Consider the following 24,945-nt stretch of genomic DNA (forward strand, 5'->3'; position numbering starts at 1 on the left):
CGGTCATGTCAAGAAAAGGTCCAACCTTTTGATTAAAAAGGTTGGAGTGGGGGGGGGGGCGTTTCTGTGTTTGCGCTTTTGTTTGCGCACTTGATAACCGCGCAAAAAGCCGTTAAAGCGTGTCCTGATGGGAAGCGGCATCCGAGGCGCACACAGACACACGCGCACGCACAAACCGAATGCAACACAATGACCCCTGTGTGTCCGATGCCTCTCATGTTGGGCCCGGCGCTCTCCGCGCTCCCTCTCTCCCGCGCTGCTCTCTTTGCTCTCTTTGTCTCCATCTCAGGTGAATTGTAGCCATGTGATCAAACGCCCAAGCCTCTATCCATTAACCCTCGTAAATGGTGAAAAAAAATGGGGGAACAAAAAGCAGTTTTGTACTGCAAACATAGGGGAGAAAAAAAATTTGATAACAGAGAGCGATGTGTGCGTCTTTCTCCCCTTATGTCCGAGCAAAGACACAAGTCGCGCACACAGAAAATCCTCTGCGGCGGAGGGGACACATGGATCTTTCTGTTCCTCTAGCGGCCGCCTTGACTTTGTTTCTCACCTGACTTACCTGGATTTGGGCCTCCGCGGTGCTGATGCGCCGCATTTTGAAGGGGGATGCTGATGGAGGGTGGCGCGGATGCGGCACCCCACAGAGGTGAGGATTTCTGTGAGGCCTCCCAGTCTGTGGAGTGAGTTTCAGAGTTTTATTGATTTATAGTTAGTGTTTTCGTTTTATTTTTCGTTTTTGTTTATTTATTAGTTAGTTAGTTAGTTACTTAGTTTGTTTGTTTGTTTACGAAGTGCATTTTTTGACGCGCAAAAAAGTAAAGAAAATAAATCTGGATTCAGATTGACGGGCTGAAAGGAGGAAGACAGTGTCAGAGCGGCTGAAGGTGGGCAACCTCGCGCTTGTGCGCGTGCACGCGCCTTTTGGGAGTTTACGGGGTCAAGCAAATTCGGGGAAACATTAATGTCCAAAATATGATCATTAATATTCATAAAGGTGTTTAAAGAAAATTGGCTCTGGGTGGAAGCAAATAAAACATCTAAAAATGTTACAGAAGTGCTTTATTATTATTTCTATTATTGTTCTAATAGTTACAGATAAACAACAGGAAACAACAAAATACTTATTTTTTTACATTAATGGTTTCCCCGTTTTGTTTCGTTTTGTAAACTGATACGAATTTTACAGAAAGTTACTAAAATCCGAAGTTATAATAATCCCAAAGTAAACAACAATGAGAAACTCATAACATAATTTGTTTCCTTGCTGTTTTCAAACTTATTAAAATCGGAAAAACATTATTTCTTCTTTTTGTCCGATGCGTTTTTTCTCATTCCTTTGGATAAATCAACTAATTCGTTAAAAAACGCTAAAATGAAATGATTTTGCTTTTTTGTCTAAAAGCAATAAAAAAATAAAAAATAAACTCCAGTTTGTAGAAAATCTGGTTCCTCCAGAAACTAGATTCGGTTTTTAGCCCAAAAACAACAACAAAAAATCCAGTCTGAAGCCTAGGTGCGCAATGCGCACTTCTTTTGAGTTTTGATTTAGTCTTAATCAAAGCAACTTTTTACTCAGTCCTCTAAAAATTTCGTTCAAGTTAAAGAATTAGGAAGGTTTTCAAAATAAAAGTGGAAGTTTAACCAGTTTAAATCTTTTAATTCCTTCAACAATAAAACATAAAAATTCACGAACAAGAGTGTTAATTTAATTTCAGTTTTTTGTTATATTTTGTATTCTTTTTTAAATAAATTTCAGTCACATAAACAAAATGTTTATTTCTTGATTTCAGGTTTAAAGCTCTGAAAATATATCTTTTTGCTCAAAAGTGCATCAAACTTGTTTTTCTTTTCCTTTATGTTGACCTACATGACCTAAAACGTGTATGTTGGTCATCAAATTTGAATTTACTGTATTTTTTATGGCCTTCTTTTATGACATAAATATTCAGTTTTCCTTTTAAACTGACATTGAACCCACAAAATGTGTGCTTTTATTTTCAGCCAACGTAATTAATAAAGCACTAATACTGCATTTAATCATTTCCCATCGCCAACTTAAAACTGAAACCTCAAATATGAGTTCCTTAGCAGACAAAGGACTATGTACCTTCCTTGGTTTTTGATTTGGACATGTAAAGAGGAATTTTCTGACATTTTCTGGATGCTGTGTGAGAGCATCATGAGCCTCAGGGCAGCTGGAGCTTCTTAGAAAATAGAGCTCACATGGTTTTGTCAGTCCCTGCGCTAACCTGCCATGTGACCGCAGTAATGGGCCTCTCCATGGCTGCACAGACCACTGTGTCACAAGAGACGGTTTCCTGTGGCTCCTGGGGGGGGCAAGCATGGGAGGACAAGGTCTCATGATCAGTAGGGGAGGTCAGATTGGCAAAGGAGGGGTCAAAGAGTCAGCCTCAGGTGCACGCTGTCAACCCGAGCGACTCTGCGAACGAGTGTTTAATTTATGAAGGAATAAAACATTTTTAAAAAACGAGGACGATCCTTCTGACTTTCCACTCCCAGTGGGAAAATTCCTGAAATCTGATAAAGGATGGAGGAAAGAGGCAAGAGAGAGGAAAAAGAAAGAGGGATGCAGATAAGGGAAGCATGCACCGCGGTCAAATATTCACATGCTAGGTCACATTCTGCATTAAAGTGACGCATAATTGGTGGAAAGCATTCGCTCCTGTGTCAAGAGTCACATTTGGCCTCCAATGAATGCCATCGTTTGTTCCAAATGATGATGAAGTCTGCAGAGGGGTTTAAATTTATTTGCCAGATTGGCTTCAACTTTCGATGCAAAATGTTCTGAGGTTGAGGCGGCCTGTTTGAAAACTCATCTGTAAATAACTTGCTGTGGTTCTCATGCTTCTGGGTTTGTGAAAAACACTGTAATTCATAAATGTCATTTCCTCTCAGGGTCTGAGCGAGAAGCAGTTGGGGTCAGAGCTTTGGCTCGGGGAATTCCAGCTTTTTCGCTCGACTATCAACACAAGCGGATCTCATGTGACTCCTCAGCTCGTTTGTTTCTGGCGTTCATCTCCAAGCCTTCCTTCAGACAAACAGCTAGAGCACGAACGGACCGGGCCTTTCTGAGATCTTACGGGTTGAGATTTTGGTTCTGTCATATCAAAATTGTACACTTGATGGAAAAGGGGGGGGGGGGGGGGGGGGTCAATGGCTGCAGGTGTTTTCTGTCTTAATCACTTGTCTTGTAGGGTCCCTGAGTTGTGATGATGCGGTGACACGCCATCCATGCAGACGAATGAGGAAGGATTCCACTATCTGACCTCTGTCACTCCCTTTTTTTGCCTATTTTCACCCAGTGAATTAGTGCAGCTGCGCCACACTTAAATGGGTGCCCCTCTTTTTTTCCTCCAAGAGTGTATGTGACCGACCATGAATCCTCTCTTTGTGCTCTGTCTGTAGAGCCCCCCCCCCCCCCCCCCCTCATCCCCTCCTCCCCCTCCTCTATAGTTTCTTGCCTTCTTCATCTTTTCTATTTGGGAAAGAGGGGCTTCGGTTGCGATGGCGGCAGCACTGGTGAGGTGGTGGTGGTGGTAGCGATGGTGGTGGTGGCGGCGGGGAGGAGAAGGTGGAGGGAGGGGTAACTTGTTGGACCACATTCTTGTGCAGCTGTGGAGGCTGGTGGAGAGTGGGGGTGGAGGGCAGAGCGGGATCATCATTGCATTGCAGGGCATCATGAATGGTCTATTGTTCGCTGGTTGGCTCTGTCCACGTCTCTGTGCCACAACTTCAGGACGAAATGTGATGCAAAAAGCCAGATATGAGGATCGAAAGCTTAAAAAAAAAAAAGAATTTTGAAATGCAAGCAAAGTCAAAATTGGGGACAACGGCTGAAAGAAATGATGTTTACGTCTCAGGTGCAGGGGGATGTTCACCCTCGGAGTGTCACAGGGATGACGAAGATGCTCGCTGGGACAATAATAGCATTCATGCTGCAACTTTATGAGCAGTTTGTCCCGCAGTCATTTGTACCAACGTGCTGTTTATGCATTCGTTTGCATCCAATCTGGAATTCGTCTCTGCAGAAAACTGAACCACTTGTCAGCGTTTTTTTGTTGTTGTTTTTTTCTGTCGCTCATTTTGAACGTCTGCCTCTCTGAACATGTTTAACAACCTCCTGCGTCAGGTGAAGTAGAACAGGGAAAAGATCAGGACCAGATGAGCACAGGTGACCTGCCAGGTCAGGCGTCTTTTCATCTTTCTTCAATCAGACCAGAGCAATTAAGCAGGAGCTTATAGTTGTGTGGATGAGAGGCTGCAGACAGCTTGATTTCAGAACAGCAACACAAAAAAACACACAAAGACACAAACGTATTTCTTTTCTTTGGATTTTGAATGCTCGTTTAGGAATTGTGTAATAAGTCCATAGAAGTAAATACATTTTTTAAAATGTATTTTTATGATTCTGAGGCAAAATCAACAAAAATTTCAATATTTTCAGATTTCTTTTTAGAAGCAGATTTTGTTAAAGCTGCTGCACATTTGCACACAGTAACCACTCTATTTGGAAAGACCATTCTGTGCACAACTCATAATTACATAAGGTTGTTGAACAGTTCTTTTCTTCTTTTTTTTGCATCTTTTGTTGTTTTTTATGCAAAACAGGTCATACAACATTTTTTTGTCTCCTAAAATCAGTCAATTAAACATTTTTGTGCCCATTATTGTCACTTTTATCTCGATTTGGAAAAAAAAATCAGCAAATAACATTGTATAAAACCCTTTTTTCTTGATGCTCAATAATATGGTAAACAAACCAAACAGCAACACGTGTCTCTATTTAACTTACTTATTTTGAATTTTGTAGGGACTATAATTCATATATGCAGTCAACTACTTTTTTTTTTGGGGGGGGGGGGGGGGGGTCAAGCAAAAAAGGAGAAAAGCGGAGGGGAGACATGTAGCCGTTTCCAGTTTCCAATCATGAGTTTTCCTCAGAACATTTAATTAGTCTGCGTGAACGACAGAGAAGGAGGGAGAAGGCCTGAGGCTCTGGAGAAAAGATGACTCCATCTGAAAGAGTCTGTTGTAGTCCGAGCAGACGGAGAGATAAAAGGCAGCAAGACAGAAAGATGGATGAGATATTTGGGAGAAGAGAGTGCGAAATTTGTTGATTTATTACTTATTCCTCCTGTCTGTCATTTCAACTTTTACTGGCTTATTGTTTTCTCAACAACACGTAAAAGTGGGCTTTTACGTGTTGTTGAGAAAACTGGTGGACTTCATCATTGTCCACATGGAGATTATTTTCAAGCAGCTGATCATAGCTGACATTAAAACTTTTAACTGGATGTATTACAATTTTAAAAGGCTGTAAATGAATTCTACAGCTGGCCAGAGAAATAGTCCTCATAAATTGATGTGACGCAGCCCAAAGACATTTATTTTTGCCATATTCACATTTTAATTCTCCCAAACTCTTCATAAATAAAATCTGAAGTCTTGAGGATTTTGGCTCCTCCATTAACTTTTTACTTCGATCATCCGCCCTCCAAATCCAGACATATTTCACAAATGAATGATGTTTACGTCATTATATTGATTCTGTTTTTAGGAAGCTAAACCTAAATGATCTGTCTTTCTGATGATAACATGACGTCCCTCTTAAATGAGTCAAATCAGGTTCATTTTTTTGGATGTTATTGTGGAATTCCGTAATAGACAAAATAAAAATAAAGAGATCAGATATTCATGCAGAAACTTTCCAGCCTGTGTTTTTGTCCGTGTGTGTGTGTGAGAGAGTTGTTTACAGCGGGGTGAGCTCTCATGTGAGCACTCGCTGCACATGAGGGGAAACATTCAGCTAGAACACATTCAGGATGTTACCAGAAAGTCCATTATTCACATCACTGATTTCTAGTAAAAACGTTTGAGTTTTTGTTTTCTATTTTTTTTTCTTTTTAAAAATATATGTCCTATTTTAAATGTCATATATCAAGTCTCATGGGTGACATTTGAAGTTTTATCAAAAGCTTAAACTTCCAGTGAAAAGAAAATCTTTGAATGACTTAAATATTTTTTGTAAAATTTCCCCAAAACCAATTTTTTGACAAAGGTTTGAGCAAAAAGGATCATTATACTGTTTCAACATGTTTTGTTAAGTAAACACACAAAAAAGGAGTAGTAAAAAAAAAAAATAATAAAAAGGTACAGAAAGGGTTGAAAACTGATCATAAATAGAGGACTTGATGAAGAAATGTCGGTGTAGTCTAAGTGCTGGGTGTGCTTATCCAGGAATGAGTCCAGGTGAGCTTACGGGAAGCAGGGAGCAGGTGGTGAGCGGCAACGGCAGCAGTGAAATGAGGAAAAGACACTGGGACTGAGGGAGTGAATCCCCCAGAGAAAAGCTGGACAAAAGCTTCACCATAATAGGCAGCTAATGGTATGTAAATTATTACCCGTCTCCACTTAAACATCAGACTCTGAAATAACTGCAAAAACGAACAAACTTTCCTCCTTCAGTTCCAAAAGTTCATGCATGACAAGGCAAAATGAATTAACAAATAGACACTCATCCAGTTAGTGGAGAACTTTAAGAGCATTTTGTCCCAAACTTGACCCTCCGGCAGCACCGTAGCACGAAAAAAGAGGAAATCAGTCAGTCAATTTCTAAAATCAATGATGTGAAGTGTCTAAAGTTTGTGTTTTTACTGAAAGTTTGAGGGATCCTGTGCCACTGCTTAACTCTTGAACACCTTTTGATTTTCTAGACCAAATTCACAATCATGCAGAGGATTTGTTGTGAAATTTAGCTGAGACTCTTGTAGGAGTCAGCTTGAACTGCCATGTGCTGCAGTTGTAAATGTGAAACGAATGTTTAAACATTTGTTGGCATTAACTGAGAATGAGAAACTGTACATGGTGTATAAATAAAACTAAAATCTGTTGCTTAACAATATTTCCAAGACAGTTAAATTATTTGAAAAATGTTAGATTAGATGAGCAAACTTGATTCCTGCAGTGATGACGGGGGATCAAAAATAAAGTGAAATGCGAGTCCCCATTGATGTCTACCATCATTTGAATGGATTCAATACAGAGATTTCATGACAAAGTGAAACATTTTGACTTTAAACAGGTTTCAATTGGTATTCTTGCTGACCCAAGTACTGCACAAATGTTTCCACTTCTTCCTTCACTTATGTGGGAAATCTTTCATTATCACTTGGTTTCTTGCTGAGCGTTTGATGGAAGCTGACGATGGACGCCTCTTATTTAAAGTCAAATCCTTTTTCTCTAAAAGTTTGAGAAAATTACACCCAAAAATACGAATTTTAGGCCTTTTGGCCCCATTGTAGAAACAAAGCCTTTAGCCACAGGTTATTGGGATGTAACAGTGAGGGGCCACACTGTTACATCCCAATAACTTGTGGATAAAGGCTTTATTGGGATGTAACAGTGTGGCCCCTCAAAGCCCCTGGGGTAAATGGAGCAGACGTAAACAAGGAAAGAGGAGTTGGTACCAAACAGTCTCAACTAATAAAAGCTGAATGATGCCATTAATCAAATTTAAATCTATTTTTTTCTCTGTGGCATTTATACATTCCAAACATTGCTGTTCAAAAAAATAATTTAAAAAAATCAAAATCAAATTTCAACATATTTATTTGTATTGCACTGTTCCTGCTACAAAGCATCTCAAAGTGCTTAATAGCAAGATAACCAAAAAAATACTTCTACTTCCCTCTAGCACTGGCATAGGCAAACTATGGCCTGGGGGCCACAACTATTGAATGTGGCCCGCCAAACTGGAATAAATAACATTGATAATTCTTGTTTTTTTTCCCCCCCAGTAATTCTGGTGCACTACAAATACATTGACCTTTTAAGTGCAGAAAATCATTCTGCATTCACGAGGATTTGATGTTTTTCTGACGTTCCGATAATTCCAACACCTCACAAACTCACCATTCTCTAAATATGTGTTTTTCCCTGAGGGACATCAATCCAAAATGTGAACAAAAGAAATATTCCATGCATTTAAAAAAAAAAAAACCTCCAAAATGTTCAGCTTTAAAAGATATGTATTAATTTTTAATACATTTTTTGGTGTGTTCTGGTCCAGATTCTATTTCTCTCTCTTATAAAAACACCCCATGCATTTGCTCCTGGCTCTGTCCTTCTGTCAAATTTGGGAACCTTTTGTGCCCTAAGAGTCAAAAAGTTTGCCCACGCCTTAGAGAACAATGGATTTAACCAACAACCTAAAATACGGAACAAGGTGTTTAAAGTCAATCCATGCATTTTTTACTTGTCTTTACAGACCCTAATAGAGCCTATTTTTATTTGTCTTTTAATCAATTGACGACTAAATCAATCACTTTTGTTTTTTTTGAAAATTATGGCCAATACTTTTTAAAATTTCAATTGAAAGGTATAAAAATGTGGAAAACTTGTGGTGAAAACATTTGAAGTGAAACTTCCTAGGATGCTGTGGAGAGCAACGCTGGCATGTTTTACCAAACTGGCTGTAATGCATAATGATCATTTGGTTGTGTTCTACAGGGTTTGTGATTTGTTGCAAAAAGGAGAGAAAAAAGTTTGAATGTTGCACTTTAACATCTTAAGACCCGAGCTAATGTTTGAGCTAACCCTCTACACATACAGTCACAGGGCTCTGGTTAAGTAGTCAAGTCAACTTTATTTATAAAGCGCTTTAAAAACAGTAGAGGCTTACCAAAGTGCTTAACAATGAAAGATAAAACAAAAGTAGAAATAACTACTGTGGTGATTTAACCCAAAATGTAATGCATGTGGTTGTTGGGTCTTAAGAGGTTAAAGTGACCAGAGAGAGTTAAAAAAAAAACCAGCTTGAAATTGTATAGAAATAGATAAATCAGACACAAATCTATACCCCACACAGACAGAACAGTCCAGGGGGTGTTTTCTCCGCAGTGTGGCCCGGCCTTCCCCAGCAGGCCTCAGCTCCTGAGCGGAGCTGAGCTCCACACAATGCTCCACTGTCCCCCTCCGAGCTGCTTCACAGCTCCACAACAGACAACAGCTCATTATGGAATCAAAGATCCCCCAGCCTCGGCTCCCAGCGCCTGAAACCCGTCCCCTGCTGAGCACCGTCCCTGGCCCTGGTCGCACAGCCCGAGGCCGCAAACAGCCAGTAAGGCCGGAGAGGGCACGCATGTACACTGGGGTGTTACACACATGAAAGCACGTGAGCACACTCACACACTTAACCTACAAAAAAACTGAACACACCATCTCATAGGCAGGATGCTAGTCAGCCATTAAGGACCTCATCAGAGGTCGCAGAGGTCACACAGCTGCTCTCATCTCCACTGCTGATGACAGGGTGATGTGACGATGCGGATAATTAACCAGCGCCAGAAATTAGCCATGAAGGAGGATGGGGGTCCAGCAGGAGCAGCTCAATAAATCATTTTCTTTTTAGAAAGAAAAAAAAACTTGGTGCATTTCAGAAAAACCCAAAAGAGAAAGAGAAGCTGAGTAAAAGTAGAAAATCAATTCATACAAAACATGTACCCCCATCGGAATCTGTCACCTCCTGGCTGTAGTCTCAGTCCTGCAACTTTTATTTACATATAAGTGTTTAATGTTTTATTGATTTCTGTTTGAAACATGACAGAACAATTTTAAAAACAGTCATTTGTAAGAAAGTTAAAGGCGTATCGGCTTTTCTTTTTAGAAAATAAAGTTCCTGATCTAATGCTAGATGCACAGTCCATTTCTTTTGCTATAGAATTCAGATTTTATATTTTCAAAATAAAATAAATATTTCCATGACCAATCTAGCAAACATGGATTGGCAGTATCAACAATCAAAACTAGGAAAAAGCTGTGTGTCTTCTTTTGTATTTGTCTGTCATGAATGGTTTTCACAAGAATTTTGTTAAATGTCAAACCTCCAATGAACACGCAGGGCTGAAAGTAAGTCGATACAGTCCAGTACTGGTTGGAAGCTCAGCTTGGCAGCACTTTACTGCTGCCAAGTTCATGCTATAGTTTTAGCGTCTCTGGTTTTTAGTGTCGTATGATCGCTACAAAATGTCATCTATGGCCCTCTCTCCCCTCCTGTTATCCCCTAATTCTGTCGCTTCCCTAAACAATAGTTATGAGCCGACTGTTTGGAGTTAAAGACAAGAGCCGGCCCCTTTATGGGAGCCGTGTTCCTTTAAAAAAATAAACAATTCATTTACTATCAAGCAGCGTAGGCATATTTTAATGGAAGTTGGAGGTTGGTTAGTTCGCAACGTGACAAGAAAAACATTTAATGTATTCTACAGTTTCCTGAACACTATTGTGCAATGATAGAAGTGAAACATGCAACAAAAACATGATTTTATATTTAAAAAGTCAATGTAAAAAGAACAATGCAGGGAAAATTGTTCAGGAGGAAGATCGCAAGTGAGGATGAAGATGAACAATCTGAAATCAGTAAAGGAGAAGAAGAGAATGAGAATGCGGTGCATTTTCTGCATTTATCAAGTTCTTTAATACAATAATCAATTGAAATGTTTTTTTTTCCACAAAGGCCTATCTACATTTTTATTTACAGCCAAGATTTATTCTCAAATGCGTTTATCTAAATTAGTCTTGTGAGGATTCATTTTAACAAGGATTTGTTTCATATCCTAATTTGTGGTCGCTGAACCGATTCATAGTCGATATTTGTTTATTTTGAGCGATCCGATTCATTGACCTAAAATCGATCAAGGACATCTTTAGCCAAAACTTCAACCGGTGTGACTCAGAACTTTTTCAGATTCCTTGAATTTCTTGCAAGATAATAAAGTGAAAATTAAATATGTTCACAAACAAACAAGTAAAATTTATAGTAAATCCATTCACATTTTAGTGTCCTTAAGTTCAGCCCAATGTTTTTTTTTCCACATCCAAATAATCCAAAGAGAACATTATTAGAACATTCTAGCACACTGTATGGTCACATCTTTGCTAAATTCAAAGTGTTTCCACATATTGGACTGTGACGATGGATTGATCATTTTTTTGCTGACATCACGTGTGTGTTGTCTGCTGCTGAACCAAAGACGTCCTATGTTTAAATTGAGAGCAGAGTATGCGTCACAGGACTTCGGGTGGCTCACAGTGGTGTCGGTGTTCAGCCACATGGTGGAGCCCGTACAACAGCTAGAGAATCCATCTTCCAGAGTCAGATGGATTTCAACGTCTTTTTTCATGTCTTTTTCTATGATTTCATTCATCTAAGGTTGTTGTGAGTCCGTCGTGTATTTATGTCTCTTTTCCAACATAGCTCTAATGCCATGTGGAGATGATGGATGAGAGCTGGGATTTCAACCAGTTTACATGGTTTCTGAGGTCCCTGCTGGCTAAAAGGTCATAAAAACTGAATTCAATAAATAACGGTTGATCATTATGGACTTAACTTTTAAATTGGAAGTGTGTATTTTGCACCAACGCATCATTAGTTAATTTATGGAGACAGGAAAACTGGACAGCATTAACTTACCTGGATGGTCTGTTCAATTGGCTGCTTACGCATAAAGCTAACCTTATATAAAGTGTAAAGAAAAAAAAAAGCCACATGTGTGTTCCATTAATTGAAATACAATTAGCCTCACAGCTGATTTTTTTCTTCCATTTTTCTGATTATTAAAATTATCATATTAGTCATGAAATATTAGGCATATCTAAAATTGTTAGAAGCTCCAGTCCAAAAATCTGACAAACTTAATAATAACATGGTGACAGTAAAAAAGTTTGCACATACCACTTTGGTTTAATGGCTGTTTTTGGCATCCAAAGCAGTTTTTTATTTTGCTTTTTTATTTTTTATATTAGTGTTAAAATTAAAGTGTTTTTCACATGCATAAACCTGGCTCGGTCTTTAAAAACATTGAAAAGAATTTAAAATAAATGTTTAAAAGAAATCATAAGTCATAAAAGGAAATTAAAACAATAAATAAATGTCAACACATGCAAAACATTTGAAGATTGCATTATTTATTCATATTGATCAGAATTTATCACTTAAAGTTTATCTGTATATTATGTGGTATTAATTTAAAAGTTTAAAACATTATTTACAAAAAACCTTCAGCATTCCGCAGTGACGACTTGTTGTAGATCACATGCAAGCCATACCATATTCAAATACGTCAATTTTCTTTTGTAAATTAAGAGAATAACATGTTCAGGAGGAGAAAAATGTGTTTTACACATGCTGATGCTACCTTCGGAGATGTTTATGTCACACGTGTTACACGAGCCATAGCACATGACAAACGTGTTATGGCTCAGAAAATTATCTTTACTTAACCCTTTATTACTTTGAGTTGATGCACAAAGAGGAAAAAAGGTGGAAGTAGAGTCATCACTGCTGATCAAACTCCTGACTCTCTGCTGATGTATAAAGGTAAGGTGGGCTGTATTCTGTCCAGGCTGATCTGATTCTCTGTGTCTAAAACACACAACATCTCTACAGCTTGCTCCTTCACAAACGTCCCTTTAAAATCTAAGTGAGCATCGTCTCTGATCGTCACGTCCCTGCTGCTTCTCAGGGTTAGTCCCTCTGTGTCCTTCTTTGCATTCTCGTCATCTGCGTTGTCTCCACAGCACAACGCCACCTCGTTTTCGTAGCAGAATGCGCTGGGGGAGTGGGAGCCTTGCAGGTGTCGGGCCAGTCTTGGGACAAACAGAGACGGGGAGCGAGAGTAGCTGGAACTGGAGGTTGAGGACTGCCCACTTCGATCCTTCATCTGGCTCAGTTCCCTGGCACTGCACTGAGGCGTCGATGGCACTTCGTAGGTCTTATGGAAGCGGGAGTAGTCCACATGGTATCTGTCACCCTTTTCAAACACGACAGGATCAAAGCGGTGACCCCAAAGGATCTCTCTGGCTAAGTAGGAGCTACGAGCCTGTGTGGTCATTGCTGTTGCTTCCACCATCCCTTCTAGGATGACCACAATCTCAAAGTCTTCCTTCTGAAGGTCACTGCGACTCAGGTTGTACAGGGGACTGTTCTTGTTGATCTCGTGCACAACCACCAGCGGCGACACAAGGAAAAGTCTATCCAGGCCGTCATCGTAGCCAACGTCAATGTCTGTTTGTTCTATAGGGAGGTACTCGCCCTCCGCTGTCACATACGGCCTGATGAGCTGAGCACGCACATGGGCCTCCACGATGTGGCTCTTGCGCATGTTCCCCAGGCGCCACATGAGACACAGCTTTCCGTCCCGTAGAGCGATGACGGCATGATGCGAGAACAGTAAGGTCTGTGCCCTCTTTTTGGGCCGCACCATCTTTGCCATTATGGTTCCAATCATGAAGGAATCAATGATGCAGCCCACAATAGACTGGACCACCACCGTCAGAACAGTGATGGGACATTCCTCTGTGACACACCGGAAACCATACCCAATAGTGGTCTGGGTCTCTATGGAGAAGAGGAATGCCCCTATGAAACCCTGGATGTGGAGAATGCACGGCCGCCACTCGTCTTTTGCCTTATCTGTCGTCCTTGGAGGATCCTCATCCTGCACAGGGATGTGCAGGTCAAAGTCCCCATGAGCTAATGCTACACCCCAGAATATTAAGCCAAAGAGGAGCCAAGACAGAAGGAAGGTAGTGGTGAAGATGAGCAGCAAGTAGCGCCAGCGTATGTCCACACAGGTGGTGAAAATATCAGCCAAGTATCGTTGAGGTTTACCCTCCATGTTGTTGAAAACTACATTGCACTGGCCGTTCTTCTTCACAAAGCGGCTGCGCGTCTGACTGCTGACCAGATCCAGCTCCAGATCACACAACGGCGAAGCACGGCAGCTGTTGTGGGCGATGGGCTTTGTTATCCTCAGAGCCAAAGCCCCGGGTCCTTCCTCACTTGTCAGACACTCCCCTCCGCCACCTCCTTCCTCACCTCGCATGCAGGCCGCTGATAAGGTCTGCTGAGTCAGAGGACTGTGGCCATTGTGGAGGCCCAAGGTGGAGATCTTCAGGGCATCTTCATCAGTGGAAACGATGCTGTATCTGAGAAAGAGACAGGGAAAATGGACAAAACGATCCTTGAAGATTCCATTGATCATCATTTAACACATGAATAAATAACACTGTAGACTTAATATAGCAGACTTACAGTTCAGAATCTTAATCACCGGCTTTTTGTTTTCAAAAAAAGTATCATCAAAAAACAACAACATGTGTTTACTTTGCTTTAACAATTATGCAAATTTAGTAGACTTGGATGGAATCTGAAGCTAAAACAGTTCAGAGCTTTAGAAGCAGGTGACCAGATGAGAAAAAAAGTGAAAATTCAGATAATCTGCAACAACTATCTTCTGGAATTCCTGTTTGTGAATCTCCAATGAGCCAATCTTTACTTTATTAGCACATACGACTCGTGTAAAACTAAATTAAAGACTGGTTAGAGGAACGCGCGGGACTTTTGTGGCCATTAAAAACAAATTGTTAAGTATTTGTTGTAGTTTATTTCATTACATAAACACAACAGACGAATCCTACAACTGCAGGGTAGAAATAAAAAAAAAAATAAAGATTTTCTGTGATCTCAGAGATATTTAAATTGCTGTCAGGGTGCAGAAAGAAACCAAATCGATAAGGAATTTTAGGACTTCGTCTTGTCCTTCATACCTTTTTGGCCTCTGTTTCTTACTGTCCTCAATGTATTTTCACAAATCTGGAGAACTTTGTAAAGGGGTTGGTGACATACAAAACTAAACTGTGACTCGCTGATAACAAGGAAGAGATTTTTATACATTTAAACATGTTTACAAATCGAAGAAAAAAGTCTAGTCCAAAGTCATCAAATCTGTGCAGCATTATTTTAACGTGATTCCAAGATTTTTGTTGCTTATTTTCACATTTTAGATTTTCCCGCTCTGACAGCACAAACTGCTGCATCTAAATGAAACACAACATTTACGGGAATTACGTTGCAGGAAACCAACAAACTGTTAAAAGAAATCCATTTTTCCACTGTGTAAGATCAGTCACTTTGCAATAGTGTAAATATCTGTTTTGCAATAATTTTCATCAAACCCAGGCTTTGCATAGTTGGTGACCAACCAACAGGACAAACTGTGAACCAGCGACAACTGTAGGCTAAGGAAATGGTTTTAAGTAATGTCTGGTAAACTGCCATGGTTTAGGAAACATTAATGAAGTCATTAGATGTTTAAAAGTTCCCTGAAGGGTGTTAGACATGTACCTATTTGTGGATGAATACATTCTCTGGGATTTTCAAAATAGATGTTCTGAAATGACATTGACAGGAAAAAGAAATAACCTAAAAAAAAAAATGCTTGTTGACACCGTTTACTATTCCACCTTCTTTACCTGTTGACCCGCACCGCTCCCATGGCGCCGGTGATCATCAGGCTGTGTCTGCAAGGGCAGTAATGTAGGTTGGGACGGGCAGTTCCAACCATTAACTTTCTGTTGCTGGACAGGGAGGCGGTGTAAGCTCAGATCTGTCTTGCATCGGCATTCAGCACGTCCTTCTCCTCATGCATTCTCTGCCAACAGAAGAAATTAATTCAAAGCTTCTCACATTTGTTTTAAACATGTCACAAATGTTGCAGAAACATGAAATAACATTACAGATGTTTATTTAGTTTGGAATGACTAAAGTTTCCTACAACCAGACCAACCAGTGCGCCCTCACTCTTTTTGTTTTCCACCATTCATGCCCTTTATCCATAAATTCCTGTTGTGTGTTCTTTCCACATTAGACTTTCTCTGCTAAAAACACAAACAACAACACTTTTTCAGACATTTAAACATGCATATATGTGTGTTATGTGTCCTATTGAATGCATTTTTGTTTTGACATTTGTAGATGGCATTTAAGTTTATTTGAGTTGTTCAACATTGTTTGAATATTTTTCATTTCTTATATTTTAAGGTTATCAACCTAAACAACCTCATAGAATAATATGAAATGAACAAAGAAATGAATGAGTTGATTCTGTTTCCTTAAGAAACTGGGCCTTTCAAGTTAGCACAGAGCTGGAGAAAGCAAAGACTTCGCTACCAGAACCATCGGATGTGAATAAAAAGGTTGGGAAACAACTGAACAGAAACTCTCCTAACTCAACACATTGAGTATTAGCAAGTGTCTCATTGACTTGTGCATCTTAATTAACTGGAAAACCAAAGAAAAGTGTGTATGGATGGAGACAGGACAGTCTAGAGGATCTGAGTTGAAAAGAAGGTTTATGCCCAGTAGTGTGAGCCCTGTCAGCCACCGTACACTACCATAAAGTACCAAAATGATTTATTTTGCTCCCATTGCATTGGCCTTGAAAAGCTGAAACAGTCTTGACCGATGAACTGTTCAATGAGATTCCTTCACGCATAAAATAGGACCAGAACCTAACAGGTTACATGCAGAATGCACATGTGTGACAGCATTTTGGGTTTACCAGAGAGAAGGTGGAGAAAAGGAAAGTAAGATGGTAGATGTGCTAAACGGAAGTCACATATTATTGAAATACCAAAAGTTTTCTGTGAAGATTTGAACAAACAACAACCCAGTAAAACTCCTCAACAATACCAAAGATGATAGGAACCAAAAAGCCATTCCAAAAGGTTTGGTTTATGATCTCAATGTAAAGCAAATTCCAAAATACAAATAAATAAAACTGAAATAATGTGTGCAGATTTAAACATGACGTTTGTTATTACACAGGAATCTCAAATGTGACCATGACATTTTTACAGGATCGTCAACAGCTGGAGAGAAGTGCGCAAGTTATGATATTTACTGTAAATGTCCTTACGTTAACCACTTTTATTCCAACTTTTCCAATTTTTTTAAATTTAATTATAGTAAAGTACTTGATCTGCAAGACCACGTGCATTTATAAACAAGCTAAGCATATTTTGAAGCTAGGAATGCTTCAAATGAATCAAGACTGCACCATATTGGAAGTTAAATCGAATCAGAACCTTGTGAAACTAAACTGAATCAGTTCGGCAAATTAGCAGTGATACCTGACCCATGTCAAAGACCAGTTTGCTGTACAATCAGACCCAAAAAGACATCCATCAGACTTGGTCCGATGAATAGAAAGCATCAGGCAGGATCCTGCAGAGCACAGATTGCAGTACAATTGATGCTAGTTTTTCAGTTTCTCCATGATGATAGTAGCACTTTACTACAGTTGTTGTAACGCTGTCCAGTCATGCGTGCACAGCGTCCGTGTCCTCCATGTGTGTGGTGACGTTATCAGTTATGAATTCGTTTTTATCTGACTGTAAAAATTGACTTTTGGCGTGAGAGAAAGTGAAAATTGCTAGTTGCGTAGGTCTTGTGTGTGAAAGCTGGGGGCTCTGCTTAATGCAGGGAGCAGACCAGACAGTTTTGTGTAATTAAAGCCTATTGATCAGGTCCTTGCCCAGTGATTAGCCTTAGGCACCTTTAGGCCAACCATTGGTGGAAAACTAGACAGGCAGGGGAAGGGACAGAGGTTTAAAAAAGAGATGAATAAGTGGTAATCCACTGTTCGAGGAACAATTGATCTGCTCTTTGGCCTGATGACAACGTTATGTCAGCAAGCTAGGGACCAGAAAAACCAGGGGGTTGCATAAGCAGCAGAAGGCAGTGCCGAGCAGAAAGGTCATTTATGTTTATTTGAACAACTTTTCCTCATTGGAAAGACATCATAATAGAAGTTGAAATAAGTGGTGTTATTTTGACAAGTTTAGCGTCATAACTCAGTAACATCAAAAGCGGCAATACACACACAACTTGACTGTGATGGGACTCCTGTTACTTGCTTTGGGCACTGTGCAAACCCTCATGTGCCACAGACTGAGGACAGATGTTCTGGTATGGCTGCTTATTGGCTGGATGAAGGATGATGTTAGACTAGATAATCCCAAAGTGGCAGATGATTACATCAGTAAATCGCACAGCAGGGGGAGAGGGTCATAGCACACACACTGCAAGGTTTTCTTGCAGATCTTAAGGCTAGAACATGCAGTTACTGGGGTCAATCCCAATATGTTTTTGTGATCTAAATGTAACCTAAAGCAAAAAACTTATTATTATTATTTTTTTTCTGGAAATTTGTCACTTGAATCTTTGCCTTAAACTGTATCCTTATTTTTTTTGTATTTAATCTGTTAAAATGGCAAAAGTCTATTAACTGCTTTAAGAAAATTGTTGTGGTCCACCCTTTCAATTCTGGGCAGCAACTTTTTTTTTTAGCAGTTTCTGATGTTAACCCATAAGAACCCATTGTGACATCAGTGTAACAGAAAAAAAACATCAGAAATGTGCTCTGTGAACCGCTTGGTCTGTGGTATATCCCACATCATTTTCATGTGAAGGAAACAAAGGTTCTTGTGGTCTCACCAAAGGTTTTCATAATCTAATATAATATGTAAAAGCATAGTCCTTTTTATTTGGAGCTGATGTGTGCAAAACTTGTTTATTTAAAAACGATATACATCCTGCAGTAAAACACATGTAAACAATTTAGAGATTACTCAGATTGATTCTAAAGCTTTACTAAAAATGCTCAGCCAGTTGGAATCGCCTCATCGAAGCACTTTGTACTTTAAAAACAAGCATCCGCAGTAAATGAGTGTGTCTTGGCCGCCCTTCGGTTTAAGGGAGTCTTGATATATGTTTCACCCACTTTACAATATCAAGATTTACTTTTTTATATTTTCTTCTCTTAAAAGTGGTTTAATTAAAAAAGTTCTACTCTAAAGAAAAGCAACGCTGCTTTTGAAAGTACTTTTTTTTGTCATAGGGAATTAAATTTCTCATTAAATTGCTAATAAGTTATCCAGACAATAAAAAATAACTTTTTAAAGTAACTGGAAAAAAGGTGAAGAGTTTTGAGTAAGAATTGCATTATTTAGTCAAAATCATTGTTAATTTCAAAAGAACTCCCATTGTTTGATGCTTGTTGGTCTTGTGGAAACAGAAAACAAGAAAAACGGCAGACTCCAACTCTGCTTTATGGCACGCAGAGAGCAACATCTATGTCTGATGTCGATTTTTAAGCCTCACAGTGGAATAAAAGAAAAATTTAAATAACTTAGGTGGAAGTATTCAATAAAGTAATCTCAAATGACAGAGGAAGCCCTTGTTTGTTACCAGAATCCTCTAATCTCCACATCCAAACTATGATCTGAAAGATGGACAACAGTGATATGACCCATCTTAAGCCTTTTATGTAATCTGATTTGGAAAGGAAACGGAATGAAAGAGTTTGTAAGAAGTGCAACTGTTTGTTGAAAAAAAAAATTAACCTACGGATTAAATCCCATGACATCACTACAAAAGGATTTAAGTGAACTCAATTTTTTGGTTTTGCTTTTCCTGAAAGAATGTGAGAATGTGTGGTGAGGACATTCAGTTCAGGATGTTCTTTAGCAAGAGGAGCCAGTTTGTCCCTGAAGACAGCAGCCCTGGCTCCACGCTGTGTCCCAGTCCTGCAGGAAAGCAGAAACAAGGGCTTGGGCGCTCTGCAGGACTGTGCTCATTTTAACTAAGAGAACTTCGTTTTCCCTCCCACTCATGCACAGACACAGATTTTCTTAGATTTTTTTTTTTAGCACTTTGCAGTACATTTTGTGGCTAGTACACAAGCTTTGATGTGACAGACCTCCAAACCTCAACAAATAAGCAGGAAGAGTTCCGACTCATCCTCAAATGTAGGTCATAACTTGCAGTTTCAGGTAAAAACATACATTTGTCTTCTATCTTTGGCCATACATCACAGCAGGGAGAAGTCCTAAATACAAATCAATAGGTCACAGAGTGCAGGCACAAGTCATGGAGGAGCTGTTTGCAAACTCTGCTGCAGCTGTGACGTGTGTTGGTTTCATTGAGGCCACAGGAGCTGTCCAGTGCTGAAAATCAATCCAAAGCCTGCAGTGATAATCGACAGGGGAGCAGCAGAGCACTACACCGATGTTGAAAATGATGCTGCCTGTTAAAATCTCTCTTTTTTTTCTAACCCCCTCCCTTGCTTTCATCCCTCACTCACATTTCTTTACAGTAGACCAGTTCAACAGCAGGAACGTTTAGTTAAACATTGATTTTTTTTTTCATTTTCTGTCCAGTTGGGTAATTTTTTGTTTAATTAGAAAGTAAAGTTGCAGCATGAGTTCATGTTGGATAAAAGCACAAAACTGAAAAACCTTTTTTTTTAAAATAATTTTTAGAATCTTTAGTTGTTTGTGATGTATTCCATATTTACAAATATTCTTAAAATGTAACTCAAATATCTTTAAAAAATGACATATACTTGCACTTACCTTTGCTTTGCTGTCCACTCAGTAACTTAAAGTATGAAAGTGGTTTCATCCTCCTCCTGAAATTATGCTTAGGTTGCTTTTTTCCTACTTTCTTGCTTTCCGTCTTCTTTTTCTCTAAAAAACAAACATCGTCTTCAGAGATCTGCTCCTGGATTTCTCACACATAAACTTGTACATGTCTCCAGTCTGAGCTTTGTCCTGTTGCTCCATCACACCAAGTCGCTCCTTTCTTCCTGCTTGGTAGTTCTGCCTCTCCCCACATGCCTGCTGGCCAGTGTGTGTGAGTGTGTGCATGTGTTTGCATGTCTGTGTGTGCACAGAGTGATACAGAGAGAGAAAGAGAGCTCTGATTACACGCCTATTTATAAGCTCAATTGTTTTCCCCAGAAACGGAGGACGCAGAGCATGTTTAAGATTCCAGCCAAATCCAGCAGATGTTCAGACTCACAAGAGAAAAAGAGGATAAAAAAAGTAAATGAAAAAAGCACAAAAATAAAAATAATTCTTCCAACTTTTATGAAACTCCTACTCTAAAGATTTACTTTGGATACACAGCTTACATACACATGTTTGTTATTTCTTTGGATTATGGCGCTTGGAAGAAGTCTGAACTCTGAAAACAGTGTTTGATATGGTTATTTGGAGTCTTTAGCCAGCCTCTTTTTTGTAAAGAGAAAAAAGAGGCTGGCTCATTTAAGTGATGTGTCATAAGCGGTACATCAAATAAAGCATTGACATACCAGTGATGCTTTTATAAGCTGACGTAAATCATTACAGGCAGTCATGGAGCTCAACTGTGACATCGCCCAAACATGATTTGGTTGGCTTCATTTCTCATTTATAAAAGGCAGAATACTGTAAACAAATAACCCATCCATTTGCCTAACCTGCTATCTTCGTTGTCCTGGCGATGGTGGGATACAACCTGGAAAGGTTGCCAGTCTGTTTCATGGTACACAATCACTCCCACACCTAGGAACACTTTAGAGTAAACGATTAACCTATATGAAACATATTTTTGAACTGTGGGGAGAAGCTAAAGAAAAAACACATACGCACGGAAAGAACATGCAAACTCCAGGGTCCCAGTCAGGATTTGAACCAGGGCCTTCTCGCCTTCTCATATAGTGCTAATCACTATGCCACTGTGCAGCCCTGTACAAACAAAGGATCTTAAACATTTTAACAGCTCTAATAATAGTAATTTGTAATATATCAGAAAGTAAAGAGAGAGGACCTAAAACATTACAAAATCGATTTTTGCAAAGCTGTCAAGTGGATCTCAAACTCAAGCAAACATTTCTGAGGTTGGAACAGGTTATTTTCTGGTGGGCCATCTGGGAATTTATGAAGTAAAAATTTTTCTAGGGAAGTAGCTTTTGATAAAGTGGAAAAATATGCAAAACCTTGCTAAACCGCTTTCATGGGTGAAGGCATGAAAGCGGCAAAAGCCACGGAAATCATTGCACTTCTGGTTCCTGTTGAAAAATAATTAAAATTAAAAAGGTTTAATACAAACATTAGTTGTATCTGGTATATGAAACTTCTGAATGAAAGCTTTGAGAACTCAGTGGTGAAAAGATCTTTCCAATCACTTCTTAGTCATTATTGGTGACTGAATTTTCTTAAAAGCTTTGGTGTCTTACAACCGTCCATCCATCCATCCATCCGTCCATCCATACATCCATCCATTTTCTGACCAAATCACACACATAATCACACCTAGGGACAATTTATAGTAAACAATGAAGCATGTTCTTGGAGGGTGAAAGGAAGGCGGAGTGGCTGGAGAAAACCTATGCATGCACAGGGAGAACATGCGAACTCCACACAGAAAGGTCCCAGCTGGGACTTGAACTGGCACCTTTTTGCTGTGAGGCAACCACCACTGCGCCAACGTCCCTTCATTCATATAAATGTAAATGTGTGGCAGTCTGTCTCTGTTCAAAACGAAAAAGATATTCAATCATCTTTTAAACAGAGACAGACAATCACACTTATTAATATCCAAGGGACAATTTTGTCATCATTTAGCCAATGAAATGTGTTTTTGGAATAGAAATTGGAGTGCCTGGAGTTTGGCAAGTAGCAATGAACTGAAGGAAAATTAAGACAATGAAGAACCACACAAACTAAACCTCAAAGATCAATTTTTACATTTACTTATTAAGGTGTTTTTAACTTTTCTCGCATCCACAAACATTTCCAGTACTGTATTTTAAGTAATGTGTTATGTGAACCATGCTGAAACAACAGCCTGATTGCTGAAGTTAATCGCTGAAGCAGAAGGGAGGAATTGCAGCAAACGTTCTGTTACCCACACCAGCGTACTGAGTCCTCTTCATGTTGACTAACAGCAACGGCCCCATAAGACAAGACAAGTCACAGCAGACTGGATTACAATAATTATCCTATTTATAAACATGTACTTCCATAAAACTGGAAGTGTTTGAGTTTATATTTGTCTTTCATGTGTTTTTTTAGGTTACATGAGAGGGATTTTCCAGCAACCACACCTGACAGAGACGAGGGAATTTAACACAGTCTACTGCATAATTAGACAATTTTGTGGCAGTTTTTGGCCAAAGTGGTAATGGTTGCTTTAGTTTTATTTTAATTGTTCTTGGTAAAGAAAACAAAAAAAAAATTCTCAAAAAGAGATTAAAGCCTAACTCTTTCTGTCTTTAAGGAACTTTACGCATTTGTCAGTCATTTCCACCAATGTGTTTCAGTCGTTGTGGATTTTGAAACTTGTCTCCACATCTTTCCCGCTCTTCAGCAGCAGACACGCTGATGGATGAGTTTTAACCCGGATTTCATCAAATCAACAAATGGGGGGGAAAGTGCTTTTAGTGAAGATGAAGATGAAGGTGAAGTGTGTCATGTGTCAGAGAAAATAACTCAAGCAACAGTCTTAACCACTCAGTCTGGGATTGCTGTTACTTGAGACCACAGAGATCGCATTAGTGATGTCCTCCACAGCAGACATATGCTCTGCAAATAAATGTGTTTCTTTCAGATAGTGCAGCTTCTTTCTCTTCTTTGGTCTCCTTGTAACAAACAGGGAATCAGACAAGAGACAGCAGCATGGAGGATGTCACCGCTTTGTCACAGCGGTGGCCAAGAAGCCCCTAGAAAGGTTCCCCTGATCCAAAAGGTACAAAGAAGTTTGCTTGTAAAACACTGGAACTCTTCTCAATGCTTGCATGAAGGCTTAAGCAAGCATGGGAGCTTCCTGCATACCTGATCTGACTCCATGTGTTAACTTGGGGAAGCTGAATACATTTGTTTTTTAACCATTTTTAATTGATTTTTTTCCCCGTATGAATAGAAATTACATACAATTTTCCAAAGCATTGGCACATGTTGAGAATGTGAATCGTTTAAATCAAAATTTTAAATTATTATCATTTTTTTTAAATCAAATTAGCTGTACATTTCCATATTACTTATATTGCAGTTTTGGTTGCTTTGTTGGTTTATTTCAAGCAAAAAAAAAACAAAGAAATTATCATTTAAATAAATATTTAAATGAACGTTATTTAAGATATTAATTCATAAATTGTTTGGAAAATAAAAGCATAAGATGCCATCTTCTTGAAATCATAATTACTTTTACATTAACAGACATAATTGCACTAATACACTAATACACTTGCACTAGTACATGCATGAGACAGTTCTAATTGGGACTGAAGTAATAAAAACCAAATAAATAAATAAATGGGACTTGGCCCGTTGTAGACATATATAATAAAGAACAATGTTTAAACTAGAAAAAAAAATTCTGATGAGCTCAACAGCACACTCTAACAAACTTCCTTCCTTGTGCAGGGCCAGCGCTGACATTTCTATTTCGGACTTGATGAGACCAACTAGACACAGCTCTTTAGTTTCCATGGGAACCCTTCTTTCTGTTTATTCTTTTCCACACAGAAATGCCCTCTTTTGTCTCAAGTTGTTTATTTCCAATTATTTTAAAACTCCTCTCTGTCTTGTCTGCGTAGGAGGGTGTTAATATGCTTCAATATGGGCCAGAGCTGGGTGGTACGGGTCAGAGGTCGGGGGATTAATTGTGTGGGCTCATAGAGAACATAAGTAAACTAAGAAACACCCACAATGCCTAATGTTTTACTGGATGCAAGAGAAAAGCCTTGAAAAAGCATTTGATAACACAACAAAAGGTGGCACTTTCACTGGAAAAAGTCTCTATGGATGAAGATGGACCCATGACACAGAAAGGATTATTAATAATAACGATAGCAGGTTGTGCTTCAGCTGAATATCCTGACAGCGCCGTGTGAATGTGAAGCAGTCTGCAAAGAGGACATGACTTTGAATGAGGTTAAGCAAAGCCAATTCAAACTGCCAGAACAGCCACGTGACTACAGAAAGAGGTAGCCTAAAAATAGGAAAAGAACACTCAAAAATAGTAGAGTTATCTGTTTGTGCAGCAAGTCCTTTTTATTTAACAAGAAATGTTTTAAAAGGATATCAAAATAAATAAAAAAAACAAGGAGTTCCATAAAAACATTCAAAAAGTAAGCTAAAAAAAAGCTTACTGCTAGATAGAATAACTTTAAATTGAATGTTATATAGCACAACAACAAGTGTATTTTTTTTGCTAGTTCTAAGCAAATGGTTTGTATTATTGAGTTTTAATGACTG

The 24,945-nt window shown here is 39.1% G+C and overlaps 1 protein-coding gene and 1 long non-coding RNA gene across 5 annotated transcripts; one reads left to right on the top strand and one right to left on the bottom strand.

The window, feature by feature from the left end:
- Positions 1 to 253: 253 nt before the first annotated feature.
- LOC111947537 lies at positions 254 to 3,822 on the top strand. 3 transcript variants are annotated; one of them, XR_002873409.1, is made up of 3 exons: positions 273 to 649; positions 2,920 to 3,106; positions 3,219 to 3,822. It is a non-coding gene; the product is annotated as an uncharacterized LOC111947537 (long non-coding RNA). The 3 variants fall into 3 exon arrangements; XR_002873407.1 differs by having other exon boundaries at positions 254 to 683; positions 2,920 to 3,822; XR_002873406.1 differs by having other exon boundaries at positions 262 to 649; positions 2,920 to 3,822.
- An 8,146-nt stretch (positions 3,823 to 11,968) lies between these two features.
- Positions 11,969 to 20,964, bottom strand: LOC101162982 (ATP-sensitive inward rectifier potassium channel 12). Of its 2 annotated transcripts, XM_020702361.2 has the most exons (3): positions 20,278 to 20,964; positions 15,334 to 15,512; positions 11,969 to 14,007 (listed from the first exon to the last, which is right to left on the bottom strand). In XM_020702361.2, the coding sequence occupies exons 2-3, from the start codon at positions 15,423 to 15,425 to the stop codon at positions 12,366 to 12,368; spliced, it is 1,734 nt and encodes a 577-aa protein (XP_020558020.1). In that variant the 5' UTR covers positions 15,426 to 15,512; positions 20,278 to 20,964; the 3' UTR covers positions 11,969 to 12,365. The 2 variants fall into 2 exon arrangements, with proteins under 2 accessions (XP_020558020.1, XP_020558023.1); XM_020702364.1 differs by lacking the exon at positions 20,278 to 20,964 and having other exon boundaries at positions 15,334 to 15,520.
- Positions 20,965 to 24,945: the final 3,981 nt, after the last annotated feature.

This window comes from Oryzias latipes, chromosome 1 (genome assembly GCF_002234675.1).
Source record: "Oryzias latipes chromosome 1, ASM223467v1".
In the NCBI taxonomy this organism is placed as follows: Eukaryota; Metazoa; Chordata; class Actinopteri; order Beloniformes; family Adrianichthyidae; genus Oryzias; species Oryzias latipes.